The sequence below is a fragment of the Taudactylus pleione genome, unplaced genomic scaffold (assembly GCF_031769625.1).
Source record: "Taudactylus pleione unplaced genomic scaffold, aTauple2 ptg000254l, whole genome shotgun sequence".
In the NCBI taxonomy this organism is placed as follows: domain Eukaryota; kingdom Metazoa; phylum Chordata; class Amphibia; order Anura; family Myobatrachidae; genus Taudactylus; species Taudactylus pleione.
The window spans coordinates 207,838-226,941 of NW_028284656.1; the positions used below are offsets into that span (position 1 = coordinate 207,838).

The following is a 19,104-nucleotide window of genomic DNA, read 5'->3' on the forward strand; positions in this document are numbered from 1 at the left end:
GCCACCTTAGCCCTGCAAAGTGCGCGCCGCCTTAGCCCTGCAGTGTGCGCGCCGCCGTAGCCCTGCAGTGTGCGCGCCGCCTTAGCCCTGCAGTGTGCCCACCGCCTTAGCCTTGCAGTGTGTACCGCCTTAGCCCTGCAGTGTGCGCGCTGCCTTAGCCCTGCAGTGTGTGCGCCGCCTTAGCCCTGCAGTGTGCGCGCCGCCTTAGCCCTGCAGTGTGTGCACCCCCTTAGCCCTGCAGTGTTTGTGCCGCCTTAGCCCTGCAGTGTTTGTGCCGCCTTAGCCCTGCAGTGTGTTTACCACCTTAGCCCTGCAGTGTTTGTGCCGCCTTAGCCCTGCAGTGTTTGTGCCGCCTTAGCCCTGCAGTGTGTACCACCTTAGCCCTGCAGTGTGCGCGCCGCCTTAGCCCTGCAGTGTGCGCGCCACCTTAGCGCTAACAGTGCAACGCTGGCTCTGCTGGAGATATAGGTTTCTATTAGATGTTCTCACTTTGTCCCCACTGTACCATCTACCAGCAGGGTAGGGATTGGCTTCGAGTCATAGCACTCCAGCATACACACTGGTCTCACCAATATCTATGCAGCGTGCACGGGATACATAGCTAACGGTAACGGGTGACATACCTGGCTGATCAGCTAACGGTAACAGGTGACATACCTGGCTGATCAGCTAACGGTAACGGGTGACATACCTGGCTGATCAGCTGACGGTAACGGGTGACATACCTGGCTGATCAGCTGACGGTAACGGGTGACATACCTGGCTGATCAGCTGACGGTAACGGGTGACATACCTGGCTGATCAGCTGACGGTAACGGGTGACATACCTGGCTGATCAGCTGACGGTAACGGGTGACATACCTGGCTGATCAGCTGACGGTAACGGGTGACATACCTGGCTGATCAGCTGACGGTAACATGTGACATACCTGGCTGATCAGCTGACGGTAACAGGTGACATACCTGGCTGATCAGCTGACGGTAACGGGTGACATACCTGGCTGATCAGCTGACGGTAACGGGTGACATACCTGGCTGATCAGCTAACGGTAACGGGTGACATACCTGGCTGATCAGCTGACGGTAACGGGCAGCACATACGCGTTATTTAGCTAACGGTAACAGGTGACATACCTGGCTGATCAGCTAACGGTAACAGGTGACATACCTGGCTGATCAGCTGACGGTAACAGGTGACATAACTGGCTGATCAGCTGACGGTAACGGGCAGCACATACGCGTTATTTAGCTAACGGTAACAGGTGAAACACCTGGCTGATCAGCTAACGGTAACAGGTGACACACCTGGCTGATCAGCTAACGGTAACAGGTGACATAACTGGCTGATCAGCTGACGGTAACGGGCAGCACATACGCGTTATTTAGCTAACGGTAACAGGTGACACACCTGGCTGATCAGCTAACGGTAACAGGTGACACACCTGGCTGATCAGCTAACGGTAACAGGTGACACACCTGGCTGATCAGCTGACGGTAACATGTGACACACCTGGCTGATCAGCTGACGGTAACATCTGACACACCTGGCTGATCAGCTGACGGTAACGGGTGACATACCTGGCTGATCAGCTGACGGTAACGGGTGACATACCTGGCTGATCAGCTGACGGTAACAGGTGACATACCTGGCTGATCAGCTGACGGTAACATGTGACATACCTGGCTGATCAGCTGACGGTAACATGTGACATACCTGGCTGATCTGCTGACGGTAACAGGTGACATAACTGGCTGATCAGCTGACGGTAACAGGTGACATACCTGGCAGATCAGCTGACGGTTACAGGTGACATACCTGGCTGATCAGCTGACGGTAACAGGTGACATACCTGGCTGATCAGCTAACGGTGACATACCTGGCTGATCAGCTGACGGTAACAGGTGACATACCTGGCTGATCAGCTAACGGTAACAGGTGACATACCTGGCTGATCAGCTAACGGTAACAGGTGACATACCTGGCTGATCAGCTGACGGTAACAGGTGACATACCTGGCTGATCAGCTGACGGTAACAGGTGACATACCTGGCTGATCAGCTGACGGTAACATGTGACATAACTGGCTGATCAGCTGACGGTAACAGGTGACATACCTGGCTGATCAGCTGACGGTAACAGGTGACATACCTGGCTGATCAGCAGACGGTAACAGGTGACATACCTGGCTGATCAGCTGACGGTAACATGTGACATACCTGGCTGATCAGCAGACGGTAACAGGTGACATACCTGGCTGATCAGCTGACGGTAACAGGTGACATACCTGGCTGATCAGCTGACGGTAACAGGTGACATACCTGGCTGATCAGCTAACGGTAACAGGTGACACATACCTGGCCATTTTTACCTTTTGGTAACCTCATCCTTATGTGATCCTTAGTTCTTAGTAATGATATTCCTGTGCCTAATCCCAAACATGTTTATATTGCTACTGTGTTAGCCATTACCACCTCTGATGGGAGCATATTCCACTTATCTACTACCCGTCCTGTGAAGTAACGGATCGCATACCCGACTGAATAGCTAATGGTAATACATCATATACCCGACTGAATACCTAATGGTAATACATCATATACCCGGCTGAATAGCTAATGGTAATACATGGTATACCCGACTGAATAGCTAATGGTAATACATCATATACCCGGCTGTATAGCTAATGGTAATACATCGTATACCCGGCTGTATAGCTAATGGTAATACATCATATACCCGGCTGTATAGCTAATGGTAATACATCGTATACCCGGCTGTATAGCTAATGGTAATACATCGTATACCCGACTGAATAGCTAATGGTAATACATCATATACCCGGCTGAATAGCTAATGGTAATACATCGTATACCCGACTGAATACCTAATGGTAATACATCGTATACCCGGCTGTATAGCTAATGGTAATAGATCGTATACCCGGCTGTGTAGCTAATGGTAATACATCGTATACCCGACTGAATAGCTAATGGTAATACATCGTATACCCGGCTGTATAGCTAATGGTAATACATCGTATACCCGACTGAATAGCTAATGGTAATACATCATATACCCGACTGAATAGCTAATGGTAATACATCGTATACCCGACTGAATAGCTAATGGTAATACATCGTATACCCGACTGAATAGCTAATGGTAATACATCGTATACCCGGCTGTATAGCTAATGGTAATACATCATATACCCGACTGTATAGCTAATGGTAATACATCGTATACCCGGCTGAATAGCTAATGGTAATACATCGTATACCCGGCTGTATAGCTAATGGTAATACATCGTATACCCGGCTGTATAGCTAATGGTAATACATCGTATACCCGGCTGTATAGCTAATGGTAATACATCGTATACCCGGCTGTATAGCTAATGGTAATACATCGTATACCCGACTGTATAGCTAATGGTAATACATCGTATACCCGGCTGTATAGCTAATGGTAATACATCGTATACCCGACTGTATACCTAATGGTAATACATCGTATACCCGACTGTATAGCTAATGGTTATACATCATATACCCGGCTGAATAGCTAATGGTAATACATCATATACCCGGCTGTATAGCTAATGGTAATACATCGTATACCCGGCTGTATAGCTAATGGTAATACATCGTATACCCGGCTGTATAGCTAATGGTAATACATCGTATACCCGACTGTATAGCTAATGGTAATACATCGTATACCCGGCTGTATAGCTAATGGTAATACATCGTATACCCGACTGTATAGCTAATGGTAATACATCTTATACCCGACTGTATAGCTAATGGTAATACATCGTATACCCGACTGTATAGCTAATGGTAATACATCGTATACCCGGCTGTATAGCTAATGGTAATACATCGTATACCCGACTGTATAGCTAATGGTAATACATCGTATACCCGACTGTATAGCTAATGGTAATACATCGTATACCCGGCTGAATAGCTAATGGTAATACATCGTATACCCGGCTGAATAGCTAATGGTAATACATCGTATACCCGGCTGTATAGCTAATGGTAATACATCGTATACCCGGCTGTATAGCTAATGGTAATACATCGTATACCCGGCTGTATAGCTAATGGTAATACATCGTATACCCGGCTGTATAGCTAATGGTAATACATCGTATACCCGACTGTATAGCTAATGGTAATACATCGTATACCCGACTGTATAGCTAATGGTAATACATCGTATACCCGGCTGTATAGCTAATGGTAATACATCGTATACCCGGCTGTATAGCTAATGGTAATACATCGTATATCCGGCTGTATAGCTAATGGTAATACCCGGCTGTATAGCTAATGGTAATACATCATATACCCGACTGTATACCTAATGGTAATACATCATATACCCGACTGTATAGCTAATGGTTATACATCATATACCCGGCTGAATAGCTAATGGTAGTACATCATATACCCGGCTGTATAGCTAATGGTAATACATCGTATACCCGGCTGTATAGCTAATGGTAATACATCGTATACCCGGCTGTATAGCTAATGGTAATACATCGTATACCCGGCTGTATAGCTAATGGTAATACATCGTATACCCGACTGTATAGCTAATGGTAATACATCGTATACCCGACTGTATAGCTAATGGTAATACATCGTATACCCGACTGAATAGCTAATGGTAATACATCGTATACCCGACTGAATAGCTAATGGTAATACATCGTATACCCGACTGAATAGCTAATGGTAATACATCGTATACCCGGCTGAATAGCTAATGGTAATACATCGTATACCCGACTGAATAGCTAATGGTAATACATCATATACCCGACTGAATAGCTAATGGTAATACATCATATACCCGGCTGTATAGCTAATGGTAATACATCATATACCCGACTGTATAGCTAATGGTAATACATCGTATACCCGGCTGAATAGCTAATGGTAATACATCGTATACCCGGCTGTATAGCTAATGGTAATACATCGTATACCCGGCTGTATACCTAATGGTAATACATCGTATACCCGACTGTATAGCTAATGGTAATAGATCGTATACCCGGCTGTATAGCTAATGGTAATACATCGTATACCCGGCTGTATAGCTAATGGTAATACATCTTATACCCGACTGTATAGCTAATGGTAATACATCTTATACCCGACTGTATAGCTAATGGTAATACATCGTATACCCGACTGTATAGCTAATGGTAATACATCGTATACCCGGCTGTATAGCTAATGGTAATACATCGTATACCCGACTGTATAGCTAATGGTAATACATCGTATACCCGGCTGAATAGCTAATGGTAATACATCGTATACCCGGCTGAATAGCTAATGGTAATACATCGTATACCCGGCTGTATAGCTAATGGTAATACATCGTATACCCGGCTGTATAGCTAATGGTAATACATCGTATACCCGGCTGTATAGCTAATGGTAATACATCGTATACCCGGCTGTATAGCTAATGGTAATACATCGTATACCCGACTGTATAGCTAATGGTAATACATCGTATACCCGGCTGAATAGCTAATGGTAATACATCGTATACCCGGCTGTATAGCTAATGGTAATACATCGTATACCCGGCTGTATAGCTAATGGTAATACATCGTATACCCGGCTGAATACCTAATGGTAATACATCATATACCCGGCTGTATAGCTAATGGTAATACATCATATACCCGGCTGAATAGCTAATGGTAATACATCGTATACCCGACTGTATAGCTAATGGTAATACATCATATACCCGGCTGAATAGCTAATGGTAATACATCGTATACCCGGCTGTATAGCTAATGGTAATACATCATATACCCGGCTGTATAGCTAATGGTAATACATCGTATACCCGGCTGTATAGCTAATGGTAATACATCGTATACCCGGCTGAATAGCTAATGGTAATACATCATATATCCGGCTGTATAGCTAATGGTAATACATCATATACCCGGCTGTATAGCTAATGGTAATACATCATATACCCGACTGTATAGCTAATGGTAATACATCATATACCCGGCTGTATAGCTAATGGTAATACATCGTATACCCGACTGTATAGCTAATGGTAATACATCGTATACCCGACTGTATACCTAATGGTAATACATCATATACCCGGCTGTATAGCTAATGGTAATGTTGGCACGTCGGCGCTGTGGTGGCTGTCAGCTCTGAGGGGTTACAATGGGATCTCTGGCACATGCCCAGTGGAGCCGCTCCATAAGCCATGTAGCGCTATACCATGGCATATGGAAGATCATAGCACTGCGCATGCCCAGTTGGTCGGGAGTCACACAGCGATATTGGGATGGCTGTATTACAGTACATACTGACTGTGCGGTTGAAGTTGCACACATGTGCCACTGTCGGTGCTGTCCCAGACTTCGACACTATAGTGATTTAATGACCTCAGAAACTGTTAGTGGGCTCTGTTTGAGAGAGAGGTCTCTGTATTACAAACTGATTGTGCATTTAAAAACCGCAAACTTGCAGCAATGTTGGCACGTCGGAGCTGTGGTGGTGATGCAGTGAGTGTGAGCTTTGTTACAGTGTGTTGCAGTGAGTGTGAGCTATGTTAGTGTGATGCAGTGAGTGTGAGCTATGTTACAGTGTGATGCAGTGAGTGTGAGCTATGTTACAGTGTGATGCAGTGAGTGTGAGCTTTGTTACAGTGTGATGCAGTGAGTGTGAGCTATGTTACAGTGTGATGCAGTGAGTGTGAGCTATATTACAGTGTGATGCAGTGAGTGTGAGCTGTTAGTGTGATGCAGCGAGTGTGAGCTATGTTACAGTGTGATGCAGTGAGTGTGAGCTATGTTACAGTGTGATGCAGTGAGTGTGAGCTATATTACAGTGTGATGCAGTGAGTGTGAGCTGTTAGTGTGATGCAGCGAGTGTGAGCTATGTTATAGTGTGACGCAGTGAGTGTGAGCTATATTACAGTGTGTTGCAGTGAGTGTGAGCTATGTTAGTGTGATGCAGTGAGTGTGAGCTATGTTACAGTGTGATGCAGTGAGTGTGAGCTATGTTACAGTGTAATGCAGTGAGTGTGAGCTATGTTACAGTGTGATGCAGTGAGTGTGAGCTATGTTACAGTGTGATGCAGTGAGTGTGAGCTACGTTAGTGTGATGCAGTGAGTGTGAGATACATTACAGTGATGCAGTGAGTGTGAGCTATGTTACAGTGATACAGTGAGTGTGAGCTATGTTACAGTGTGATGCAGTGTGAGCTATGTTACAGTGTGATGCAGTGAGTGTGAGCTATGTTACAGTGTGATGCAGTGAGTGTGAGCTATATTACAGTGTGATGCAGTGAGTGTGAGCTGTTAGTGTGATGCAGCGAGTGTGAGCTATGTTACAGTGTGATGCAGTGAGTGTGAGCTATATTACAGTGTGATGCAGTGAGTGTGAGCTACGTTAGTGTGATGCAGTGAGTGTGAGCTATGTTACAGTGTGATGCAGTGAGTGTGAGTTATGTTACAGTGTGATGCAGTGAGTGTGAGCTATGTTACAGTGTAATGCAGTGAGTGTGAGCTATGTTACAGTGTGATGCAGTGAGTGAGCTACGTTACAGTGATGCAGTGAGTGTGAGCTATGTTATAGTGTGACGCAGTGAGTGTGAGCTATATTACAGTGTGTTGCAGTGAGTGTGAGCTATGTTAGTGTGATGCAGTGAGTGTGAGCTATGTTACAGTGTGATGCAGTGAGTGTGAGCTATGTTACAGTGTGATGCAGTGAGTGTGAGCTATGTTACAATGTGATGCAGTGAGTGTGAGCTGTTAGTGTGATGCAGTGAGTGTGAGCTATGTTACAGTGTGATGCAGTGAGTGTGAGCTACGTTAGTGTGATGCAGTGAGTGTGAGCTACATTACAGTGATGCAGTGAGTGTGAGCTATGTTACAGTGATACAGTGAGTGTGAGCTACGTTACAGTGTGATGCAGTGTGAGCTATGTTACAGTGTGATGCAGTGAGTGTGAGCTATGTTACAGTGTGATGCAGTGTGTGAGCTATGTTACAGTGTGATGCAGTGAGTGTGAGCTATGTTACAGTGTGATGCAGTGAGTGTGAGCTGTTAGTTTGATGCAGTGAGTGTGAGCTATGTTAGTGTGATGCAGTGAGTGTGAGCTATGTTACAGTGTGATGCAGTGAGTGTGAGCTATGTTACAGTGTGATGCAGTGAGTGTGAGCTGTTAGTGTGATGCAGTGAGTGTGAGCTATGTTAGTGTGAGCTATGTTACAGTGTGATGCAGTGAGTGTGAACTATATTACTGTGTGATGCAGTGAGTGTGAGCTATGTTACATTGTGATACCACATATTGTGACCTGTATTACAGTATTGTATGAGATTCCATGGGCTGTCGCACTGTTTTCAGTGCAGTAACTCTCAGGACATTAAAGCTTGCAGTCTCTCTCCCATTTTATCTCACCTTGTATCATGGCACAATCACTAATCTGTCACAGTCTTTTAGAAACTAAAGGTGCCCACACACATAGCGATCCCAGGATGTGTGCACTTTCCCCCGGCAGCTCCCCGGCAGTCCTATACATGATTTCCCCTAAGCTCTTCCCCGACAGCTCCCCGGCAGTCCTACACACGATTTCTCCTGAACTCTCCCCCGGCATCCTACACACGATTTCCCCTGAACTCTTCCTCGGCAGCCCACCGGCAGTCCTACACACGATTTCCCCTGAGCTCTCACCCGGAAGCTCCCCGGCAGTCCTACACACGATTTCCCCTGAACTCTCCCCTGGCAGCTCCCCGGCAGTCCTACACACGATTTCTCCTGAACCCTCCACCGGCATCCTACACACGATTTCCCCTGAACTCTTCCTCGGCAGCCCCAAGGGCATTCCTACACACGATTTCCCCTGAACTCTCCGCTGGCAGCTCCCCGGCAGTCCTACACACGATTTCTCCTGAACTCTCCCCCGGAAGCTCCCCGGCAGTCCTACACACGATTTCCCCTGTGCTCTCCCCCGGCAGCCCCCCGGCAGTCCTACTCACGATTTCCCCTGAACTCTCCCCCGGAAGCTGCCCAGCAGTCTACACACGATTTCCCCTGAGCTCTCCTCACGCAGCTCCCCGGCACACCTACACAAGATTTCCCCTGAACTCTTCCCCGGCAGCCCCCCGGCAGTCCTACACACGATTTCCCCTGAACTCTCCCCCAGCAGCTGCCCGGCATCCTACACACGATTTCCCTTGAGCTCTTCCCCGGCAGTCCTACTCACGATTTCCCCTGAACTCTCCCCCAGCAGGTCCCTGGCAGTCCTACACACGATTTCCCCTGAACTCTTCCCCGGCAGCCCCCCGGCAGTCCTCCACACGAATTCCCCTGAACTCTCCCCCAGCAGCTGCCCGGCATCCTACACACGATTTCCCCTGAACTCTCCTCTGGCAGCTCCCCTGCAGTCCTACACAATATTTCCCCTGAACTCTTCCCCGGCAGCCCCCCGGCATCCTACACACGATTTCTCCTGAACTCTCCCCCGGAATCCTACACACGATTTCCCCTGAACTCTTCCTCCGGAAACTCCCCGGCAGTCCTACTTACGATTTCCCCTGAACTCTCGCCCGGAAGCTTCCCGGCAGTCCAACTCACGATTTCCCCTGAACTCTCCCCCGGAAGCTCCCCGGCAGTCCTACACACGATTTCCCCTCAGTTCTCCCCCAGCAGGTCCCCGGCAGTCCTACACACAATTTCCCTTGAGCTCTTCCCCGGCAGTCCTACTCACGATTTCCCCTGAACTCTCCCCCGGAAGCTCCCCGGCAGTCCTACACACGATTTCCCCTGAACTCTCCCCCAGCAGGTCCCCGGCAGTCCTACACACGATTTCCCCTGAACTCTTCCCCGACAGCCCCCCGGCAGTCCTACACACGATTTCCCCTGAACTCTCCCCTGGCAGCTCCCCGGCAGTCCTACACACGATTTCCCCTGAACTCTCCCCAGGCAGCTCCCCAGACGGCCTACACACGTTTTCTCCTTAACTCTCCCCCGGCATCATACACACGATTTCCCCTGAACTCTTCCTCGGAAGCCCCCCGGCAGTCCTACACACGATTTCCCCTGAGCTCTCACCCGGAAGCTCCTTGGCAGTCTTACACACGATTTCCCCTGAACTCTCCACTGGCAGCCCCACGCACAATTTCCCCTGAACTCTCCCCAGGCAGCTCCACGCACAATTTCCCCTGAACTCTCCCTCGGCAGCCCCCTGGCAGTAGTACACACGATTTCCCCTGAACTCTCCCCAGGCAGCTCCCCAGACGGCCTACACACGTTTTCTCCTTAACTCTCCCCCGGCATCATACACACGATTTCCCCTGAACTCTTCCTCGGAAGCCCCCCGGCAGTCCTACACACGATTTCCCCTGAACTCTCACCTGGAAGCTCCTCGGCAGTCTTACACACGATTTCCCCTGAACTCTCCCCCGGCAGCTCCCCGGCAGTCCTACACACGATTTCTCCTGAACTCTCCCCCGGCATCCTACACACGATTTCCCCTGAGCTCTTCCCCGGAAGCTCCCCGGCAGTCCTACACACGATTTCTCCTGAACTCCCCACCGGCATCCTACACACGATTTCCCCTGAACTCTTCCTCGGCAGCCCCCTGGCAGTCCTAAACACGATTTCCCCTGAACTCTTCCTCGGCAGCCCCCCGGCAGTCCTACACACGATCTCCCCTGAGCTCTACCCCGGAAGCTCCCCGGCAGTCCTACACACGATTTCTCCTGAACTCTCCACCGGCATCCTAAACACGATTTCCCCTGAACTCTTCCTCGGCAGCCCCCTGGCAGTCCTACACACGATCTCCCCTGAGCTCTCCCCCGGTAGCCCCCCGGCAGTCCTACATACGATTTCCCCTCAGTTCTCCCCCAGCATCTCCCCAGCAGTCTTACACATGATTTCCCCTGAACTCTCCCCCGGAAGCTCCCCGGCAGTCCCACACACAATTTCCCCTCAGTTCTCCCCCAGCAGCTCCCCGGCAGTCTTGCACACGATTTCCCCTGAACTCTCCCATGGCAGCTCCCCGGCAGTCCTACACGCGATTTCCCCTGAACTCTTCCTCGGCAGCAGCCTGGCGGTCCTACACACGATTTCCCCTGAGCTCTCCTCCGGAAACTCCCCGGCAGTCCTACTTACGATTTCCCCTAAACTCTCCCCCGGCAGCTCCCCAGCAGTCCTACACACGATTTCTCCTGAACTCTCCCCCGGCATACTACACACGATTTCCCCTGAACTCTTCCTTGGCAGCCCCCTGGTGGTCCTACACACGATTTCCCCTGAGCTCTCCTCCGGAAACTCCCCGGCAGTCCTACTTACGATTTCCCCTAAACTCTCCCCCGGTAGCTCCCCGGCATCCTACACACGATTTTCCCTGAACTCTTCCTTGGCAGCCCCCTGGTGGTCCTACACACGATTTCCCCTGAGCTCTCCCCCGGAAACTCCCCGGCAGTCCTACTCACGATTTCCCCTGAACTCTCGCCCGGAAGCTCCCCGGCAGTCCTACTCACGATTTCCCCTGAACTCTCCCCCGGAAGCTCCCCGGCAGTCCTACACACGATTTCCCCTGAGCTCTCCCCCGGTAGCTCCCCGGCAGTCCTACATACGATTTCCCCTCAGTTCTCCCCCAGCAGCTCCCCGGCAGTCTTACACACAATTTCCCCTGAACTCTCCCCCAGCAGGTCCCCGGCAGTCCTACACACAATTTCCCCTGAGCTCTTCCCCGGCAGTCCTACTCACGATTTCCCCTGAACTCTTCCCCCGGAAGCTCCCCGGCATCCTACACACGATTTCCCCTGAGCTCTCCCCCGGCATCCTACACACGATTTCCCCTGAGCTCTCCCCCGGCAGTCCTACATACGATTTCCCCTGAGCTCTCCCCCGGCAGCTTTCCGGCAGTCCTACACACGATTTCCCCTGAGCTCTCCCCCGGCATCCTACACACTATTTCCCCTGAGCTCTCCCCCGGCAGTCCTACATACGATTTCCCCTGAGCTCTCCCCCGGCAGTCCTACTCATGATTTCCTCTGAACTCTCCCCCGGAAGCTCCCCGGCAGTCCTGCACACGATTTCCCCTGAGCTCTTCCCCGGCAGTCCTGCACACGATTTCCCCTGAGCTCTTCCCCGACATCCTACACACGATTTCCCCTGAGCTCCCCCCTGGCAGTCCTACATACGATTTCCCCTGAACTCTCCCCCGGCAGCTCTCCGGCAGTCCTACTCACGATTTCCCCTGAACTCTTCACCGGCAGATCCCCGGCATCCTACACACGATTTCCCCTGAGCTCTTCCCCGGAAGCTCCCCGGCAGTCCTGCACACGATTTCCCCTGAGCTCTCCCCCAGCAGCTCCCCGGCAGTCCTACACACGATTTCTTCTGAACCTTTCCCCGGCATCCTACACACTATTTCCCCTGAACTCTCCCCCGGCAGCTCCCCGGCAGTCCTACACATGATTTCCACTGAACTCTTCCTCCGCAGCCCCCCGGCAGTCCTACACACGATTTCCCCTGAACTCTCCCCCGGCAGCTCCCTGGCAGTCCTACACACGATTTCTTCTGAACTCTCCCCCGGCATCCTACACACTATTTCCCCTGAACTCTTCCTTGGCATCCCCCTGGCGGTCCTACACACGATTTCCCCTGTGCTCTCCCCCGGAAACTCCCCGGCAGTCCTACTCACGATTTCCCCTGAGCTCTCGCCCGGAAGCTCCCCGGCAGTCCTACTCACGATTTCCCCTGAACTCTCCCCCGGAAGCTCCCCGGCAGTCCTACACACGATTTCCCCTGAGCTCTCCCCCGGTAGCTCCCCGGCAGTCCTACATACGATTTCCCCTCAGTTCTCCCCCAGCAGCTCCCCGGCAGTCTTACACACAGTTTCCCCTCAGTTCTCCCCTAGCAGCTCCCCGGCAGTCTTACACACAATTTCCCCTGAACTCTCCCCCAGCAGGTCCCCGACAGTCCTACACACAATTTCCCCTGAGCTCTTCCCCGGCAGTCCTACTCACGATTTCCCCTGAACTCTCCCCTGGCAGCTCCCCGGCAGTCCTACACACGATTTCCCCTGAACTCTCCCCAGGCAGCTCCCCAGACGGCCTACACACGTTTTCTCCTTAACTCTCCCCCGGCATCATACACACGATTTCCCCTGAACTCTTCCTCGGAAGCCCCCCGGCAGTCCTACACACGATTTCCCCTGAGCTCTCACCCGGAAGCTCCTTGGCAGTCTTACACACGATTTCCCCTGAACTCTCCACTGGCAGCCCCACGCACAATTTCCCCTGAACTCTCCCCAGGCAGCTCCACGCACAATTTCCCCTGAACTCTCCCTCGGCAGCCCCCTGGCAGTAGTACACACGATTTCCCCTGAACTCTCCCCAGGCAGCTCCCCAGACGGCCTACACACGTTTTCTCCTTAACTCTCCCCCGGCATCATACACACGATTTCCCCTGAACTCTTCCTCGGAAGCCCCCCGGCAGTCCTACACACGATTTCCCCTGAACTCTCACCTGGAAGCTCCTCGGCAGTCTTACACACGATTTCCCCTGAACTCTCCCCCGGCAGCTCCCCGGCAGTCCTACACACGATTTCTCCTGAACTCTCCCCCGGCATCCTACACACGATTTCCCCTGAGCTCTTCCCCGGAAGCTCCCCGGCAGTCCTACACACGATTTCTCCTGAACTCCCCACCGGCATCCTACACACGATTTCCCCTGAACTCTTCCTCGGCAGCCCCCTGGCAGTCCTAAACACGATTTCCCCTGAACTCTTCCTCGGCAGCCCCCCGGCAGTCCTACACACGATCTCCCCTGAGCTCTACCCCGGAAGCTCCCCGGCAGTCCTACACACGATTTCTCCTGAACTCTCCACCGGCATCCTAAACACGATTTCCCCTGAACTCTTCCTCGGCAGCCCCCTGGCAGTCCTACACACGATCTCCCCTGAGCTCTCCCCCGGTAGCCCCCCGGCAGTCCTACATACGATTTCCCCTCAGTTCTCCCCCAGCATCTCCCCAGCAGTCTTACACATGATTTCCCCTGAACTCTCCCCCGGAAGCTCCCCGGCAGTCCCACACACAATTTCCCCTCAGTTCTCCCCCAGCAGCTCCCCGGCAGTCTTGCACACGATTTCCCCTGAACTCTCCCATGGCAGGTCCCCGGCAGTCCTACACACAATTTCCCCTGAGCTCTTCCCCGGCAGTCCTACTCACGATTTCCCCTGAACTCTTCCCCCGGAAGCTCCCCGGCATCCTACACACGATTTCCCCTGAGCTCTCCCCCGGCATCCTACACACGATTTCCCCTGAGCTCTCCCCCGGCAGTCCTACATACGATTTCCCCTGAGCTCTCCCCCGGCAGCTTTCCGGCAGTCCTACACACGATTTCCCCTGAGCTCTCCCCCGGCATCCTACACACTATTTCCCCTGAGCTCTCCCCCGGCAGTCCTACATACGATTTCCCCTGAGCTCTCCCCCGGCAGTCCTACTCATGATTTCCTCTGAACTCTCCCCCGGAAGCTCCCCGGCAGTCCTGCACACGATTTCCCCTGAGCTCTTCCCCGGCAGTCCTGCACACGATTTCCCCTGAGCTCTTCCCCGACATCCTACACACGATTTCCCCTGAGCTCCCCCCTGGCAGTCCTACATACGATTTCCCCTGAACTCTCCCCCGGCAGCTCTCCGGCAGTCCTACTCACGATTTCCCCTGAACTCTTCACCGGCAGATCCCCGGCATCCTACACACGATTTCCCCTGAGCTCTTCCCCGGAAGCTCCCCGGCAGTCCTGCACACGATTTCCCCTGAGCTCTCCCCCAGCAGCTCCCCGGCAGTCCTACACACGATTTCTTCTGAACCTTTCCCCGGCATCCTACACACTATTTCCCCTGAACTCTCCCCCGGCAGCTCCCCGGCAGTCCTACACATGATTTCCACTGAACTCTTCCTCCGCAGCCCCCCGGCAGTCCTACACACGATTTCCCCTGAACTCTCCCCCGGCAGCTCCCTGGCAGTCCTACACACGATTTCTTCTGAACTCTCCCCCGGCATCCTACACACTATTTCCCCTGAACTCTTCCTTGGCATCCCCCTGGCGGTCCTACACACGATTTCCCCTGAGCTCTCCCCCGGAAACTCCCCGGCAGTCCTACTCACGATTTCCCCTGAGCTCTCGCCCGGAAGCTCCCCGGCAGTCCTACTCACGATTTCCCCTGAACTCTCCCCCGGAAGCTCCCCGGCAGTCCTACACACGATTTCCCCTGAGCTCTCCCCCGGTAGCTCCCCGGCAGTCCTACATACGATTTCCCCTCAGTTCTCCCCCAGCAGCTCCCCGGCAGTCTTACACACAGTTTCCCCTCAGTTCTCCCCTAGCAGCTCCCCGGCAGTCTTACACACAATTTCCCCTGAACTCTCCCCCAGCAGGTCCCCGACAGTCCTACACACAATTTCCCCTGAGCTCTTCCCCGGCAGTCCTACTCACGATTTCCCCTGAACTCTCCCCCGGAAGCTCCCCGGCAGTCCTACACACGATTTCCCCTGAGCTCTCCCCCGGCATCCTACACACGATTTCCCCTGAGCTCCCCCCTGGCAGTCCTACATACGATTTCCCCTGAGCTCTCCCCCGGCAGCTCTCCGGCAGTCCTACACACGATTTCCCCTGAACTCTTCCCCGGAAGCTCCCCGGCAGTCCTACACACGATTTCCCCTGAGCCCTCTCCCGGCAGCTCCCCGGCATCCTACACACGATTTCCCCTGAGCACTCTCCCGGCAGCTCCCCGGCATCCTACACACGATTTCCCCTGAGCCCTCTCCCGGCAGCTCCCCGGCATCCTACACACAATTTCCCCTGAATCCTCCCCAGGCAGCTCCCCGGTAGTCCTAAACACGATTTCCCCTGAGCCCTCTCCCGGCAGCTCCCCGGCATCCTACACACGATTTCCCCTGAATCCTCCCCAGGCAGCTCCCCTGCATCCTACACAGGATTTCACCTGAGCCCTCACCCGGCAGCTCCCCGGTAGTCCTAAACACAATGTCCAATCTGACTATCGTGCATCCAGTGCATTGTGCCCCAGATTCGCAGATCTGCCCTACAGCACGGCAAATCTGATGATGCAATATAAAACAAGCGAGGACGTGCATTGTGAGCGTGAGAGGACTCATATTTTACACGATTTGTCATCGCGATTCATCGAAATCGGCCAAATGGAGTAAAATATCGCTATGCGTGTGGGGACCTTTACTCTTGGCATTGTCATCTAAAACTAATTTCTTTGCATCTTCTGCTGCCCTTCAGCTTCATTATTTCAGATTTCTCCAAAAGGAATATTGATGCGTCCAGCGTGAGCTGGCAGACTCGCGGAGACAGCCCGTGCGCGTGCTGCCTGGTAAACATCAGCTCTGGTTCCCGGACCGTCACATTGTATGACACGTAAGGAACGAAGAGACACTCTTATCTGTATACCTCAATTACTGCTCCTGGGAGCGTTGGGGCTGATTCTGAGTTGGGAACAAACCAAATAAAGCCAGAACTGTAGCTGCCCCTAGAATCCATGCACGCTTCCTGCAGGGGGGCAAATCCATTTATTATTTCTTCATGCAGGGTAAATACTGGCTGCTGTTACATGTAGTTCACAAATATTGGACAGCTTAATTTTTAATATGGGTACACACTTCTACATATATCGTTAGCGCATTGGCAGGTGAGTATATATGAAGTCGGTCAGACCTGCAGCACAGCCAAACCGTATATATCGTGCAGATATATTGGTACGTTATACAGCGACCCGCAGGCCGTCTGTACACTTGTCGCAGGAACTGCCAACAATGACATCACCACTGGGCGGACGTTTAAATTTGCATGCCCAGTGGTGATGTCTGGCCAGACATATTGAGTAGCCGATTGGTAAGTGTGTATAGCTCACCAGATAGGCTGCTTGGTCAGTACAATGCCCGGTCTGCCCCTTTGTCACGTACGTGTGTACCCACCTTTGTATTACAGTTTAGACCCCTCCCAAATCTAATATCTGCACATTTCACATCTGCCCCTGCAGTGCAGCATGGTGTCACCCAGGGTCAATGTTACAGCTCAGAAATGGCCCCACATACAGACGTGTAGAATATATATGTCTTCCTAATTAGGTAAAAGCCATGCATTCAATAATAATAGGAATTCACATTTGTGTTTCAGTGTTGCCTAAAAAATATGATTATGTTGAATTCTAAAACTATCTGGAACAAAACCCGATTTAGGCACAAAGGGCTCTATTTATTATCATTATTATTACTAAAATAAAGTGATAAAGGCTGTTTTGTGTTGTCACACCCTTATCACATTATGTTTGTATCACCTATAGTTATTACAGGGTAATTGGAGTATAATTCGTAAAATTCTCTCCCAACCCGTAATTATCACTGATTTTTAGTAATCAGATCACATTTCCCATAACGGTAATGGGAAATGTGATCCGACCATAGTTACCAACAATACCGGGGAAAGCCCTGTGATAACGTCACCTGGAGGTGGCGTTATCCAGGGTCTCCCCCGGTTACCGGACTCCTGCTCCGCTCTGACGGGAGAGAGCAGAGCCGGGAGCCAGCCCCAGTGATCAGCTGTGTGGTCTAAACAGATCCCACACTGATCACTGCTAAACAGATCCCACACTGATCACTGCTAAACAGATCCCACACTGATCACTGCTGAAAAAAAAAATAGTAAAATAAAAAAATTTACTTACCTGACTCCAGGGACCGGTGATCGGGGCTCCGGGTGATGTCCTCCCTCCGGTCAGCTGGTCTCCCATAGTGCACTGCGGCCCAGTCATCAGGTGATCGGGTCTCAGTGCATCATGGGAGATCACCTGACTGGAGGCATGGAGGATATCACTGGAGGCCCGGTACTGCAGGTAAGTGTAATTAAGGGAGGGGGTCCGCGATTGTGGGGGGTGGGGCTTAGCGCCGGGGGGGGGTAGCGGCGGCTGGTTGGCTCATGCGTGGGCCCTTTGTCACGGTATTTTTTCCGAAAATACCGTAACTAGTGTGCGTATGGGATTCGCAGGATCAGAGCTTTATCGCAAGCTTTGTCCCTGGAAGGGATTTGTAGTAAATCCCTGTGATATTGCCTGAATTCACAATGCGAATGCAGTCGTTAATATCACACAACAATCTGCATTCAGTATGCGGACTGTAGTAAATAGAGCCCAAAATCACTTGTTATAGACTCTAAAACTGTTACCACCATTTGACAGATTGAATGTGAAAAACTGACAACCTGTCTGCAAATGGCGGTAACTTCTGTTTATGACCAATGAATAGCTTAGTCTTATGTAATAACTTCTGTTTATGACCAATGAACAGCTTAGTCTTATGTAATAACTTCTGTTTATGACCAATGAATAGCTTAGTCTTATGTAATAACTTCTGTTTATGACCAATGAACAGCTTAGTCTTATGTAATAACTTCTGTTTATGACCAATGAATAGCTTAGTCTTATGTAATAACTTCTGTTTATGACCAATGAATAGCTTAGTCTTATGTAATAACTTCTGTTTATGACCAATGAACATCTTAGTCTTATGTAATAACTTCTGTTTATAACCAATGAACATCTTAGTCTTATGTAATAACTTCTGTTTATGACCAATGAATAGCTTAGTCTTATGTAATAACTTCTGTTTATGACCAATGAACAGCTTAGTCTTATGTAATAACTTCTGTTTATGACCAATGAATAGCTTAGTCTTATGTAATAACTTCTGTTTATGACCAATGAATAGCTTAGTCTTATGTAATAACTTCTGTTTATGACCAATGAACATCTTAGTCTTATGTAATAACTTCTGTTTATAACCAATGAACATCTTAGTCTTATGTAATAACTTCTGTTTATGACCAATGAATAGCTTAGTCTTATGTAATAACTTCTGTTTATGACCAATGAATAGCTTAGTCTTATGTAATAACTTCTGTTTATGACCAATGAACAGCTTAGTCTTATGTAATAACTTCTGTTTATGACCAATGAACAGCTTAGTCTTATGTAATAACTTCTGTTTATGACCAAT

General features: G+C 50.5%; 1 protein-coding gene across 3 annotated transcripts in view; it reads left to right on the forward strand.

Annotated features, from left to right (window-relative positions):
• KHK (ketohexokinase) overlaps positions 1-19,104 on the forward strand; it is a 366,821-nt gene that overhangs the window by 129,104 nt on the left and 218,613 nt on the right. For 2 of the 3 annotated variants that reach the window (XM_088480520.1, XM_088480522.1), the window contains one exon: positions 16,337-16,471. The exons of the other annotated variant lie outside the window; for it this stretch is intronic. In XM_088480520.1, coding sequence (XP_088336646.1) covers positions 16,337-16,471 — 135 coding nt within the window. The remainder of the gene's footprint in view (positions 1-16,336; positions 16,472-19,104) is intronic. 3 annotated transcript variants of the gene reach the window in all.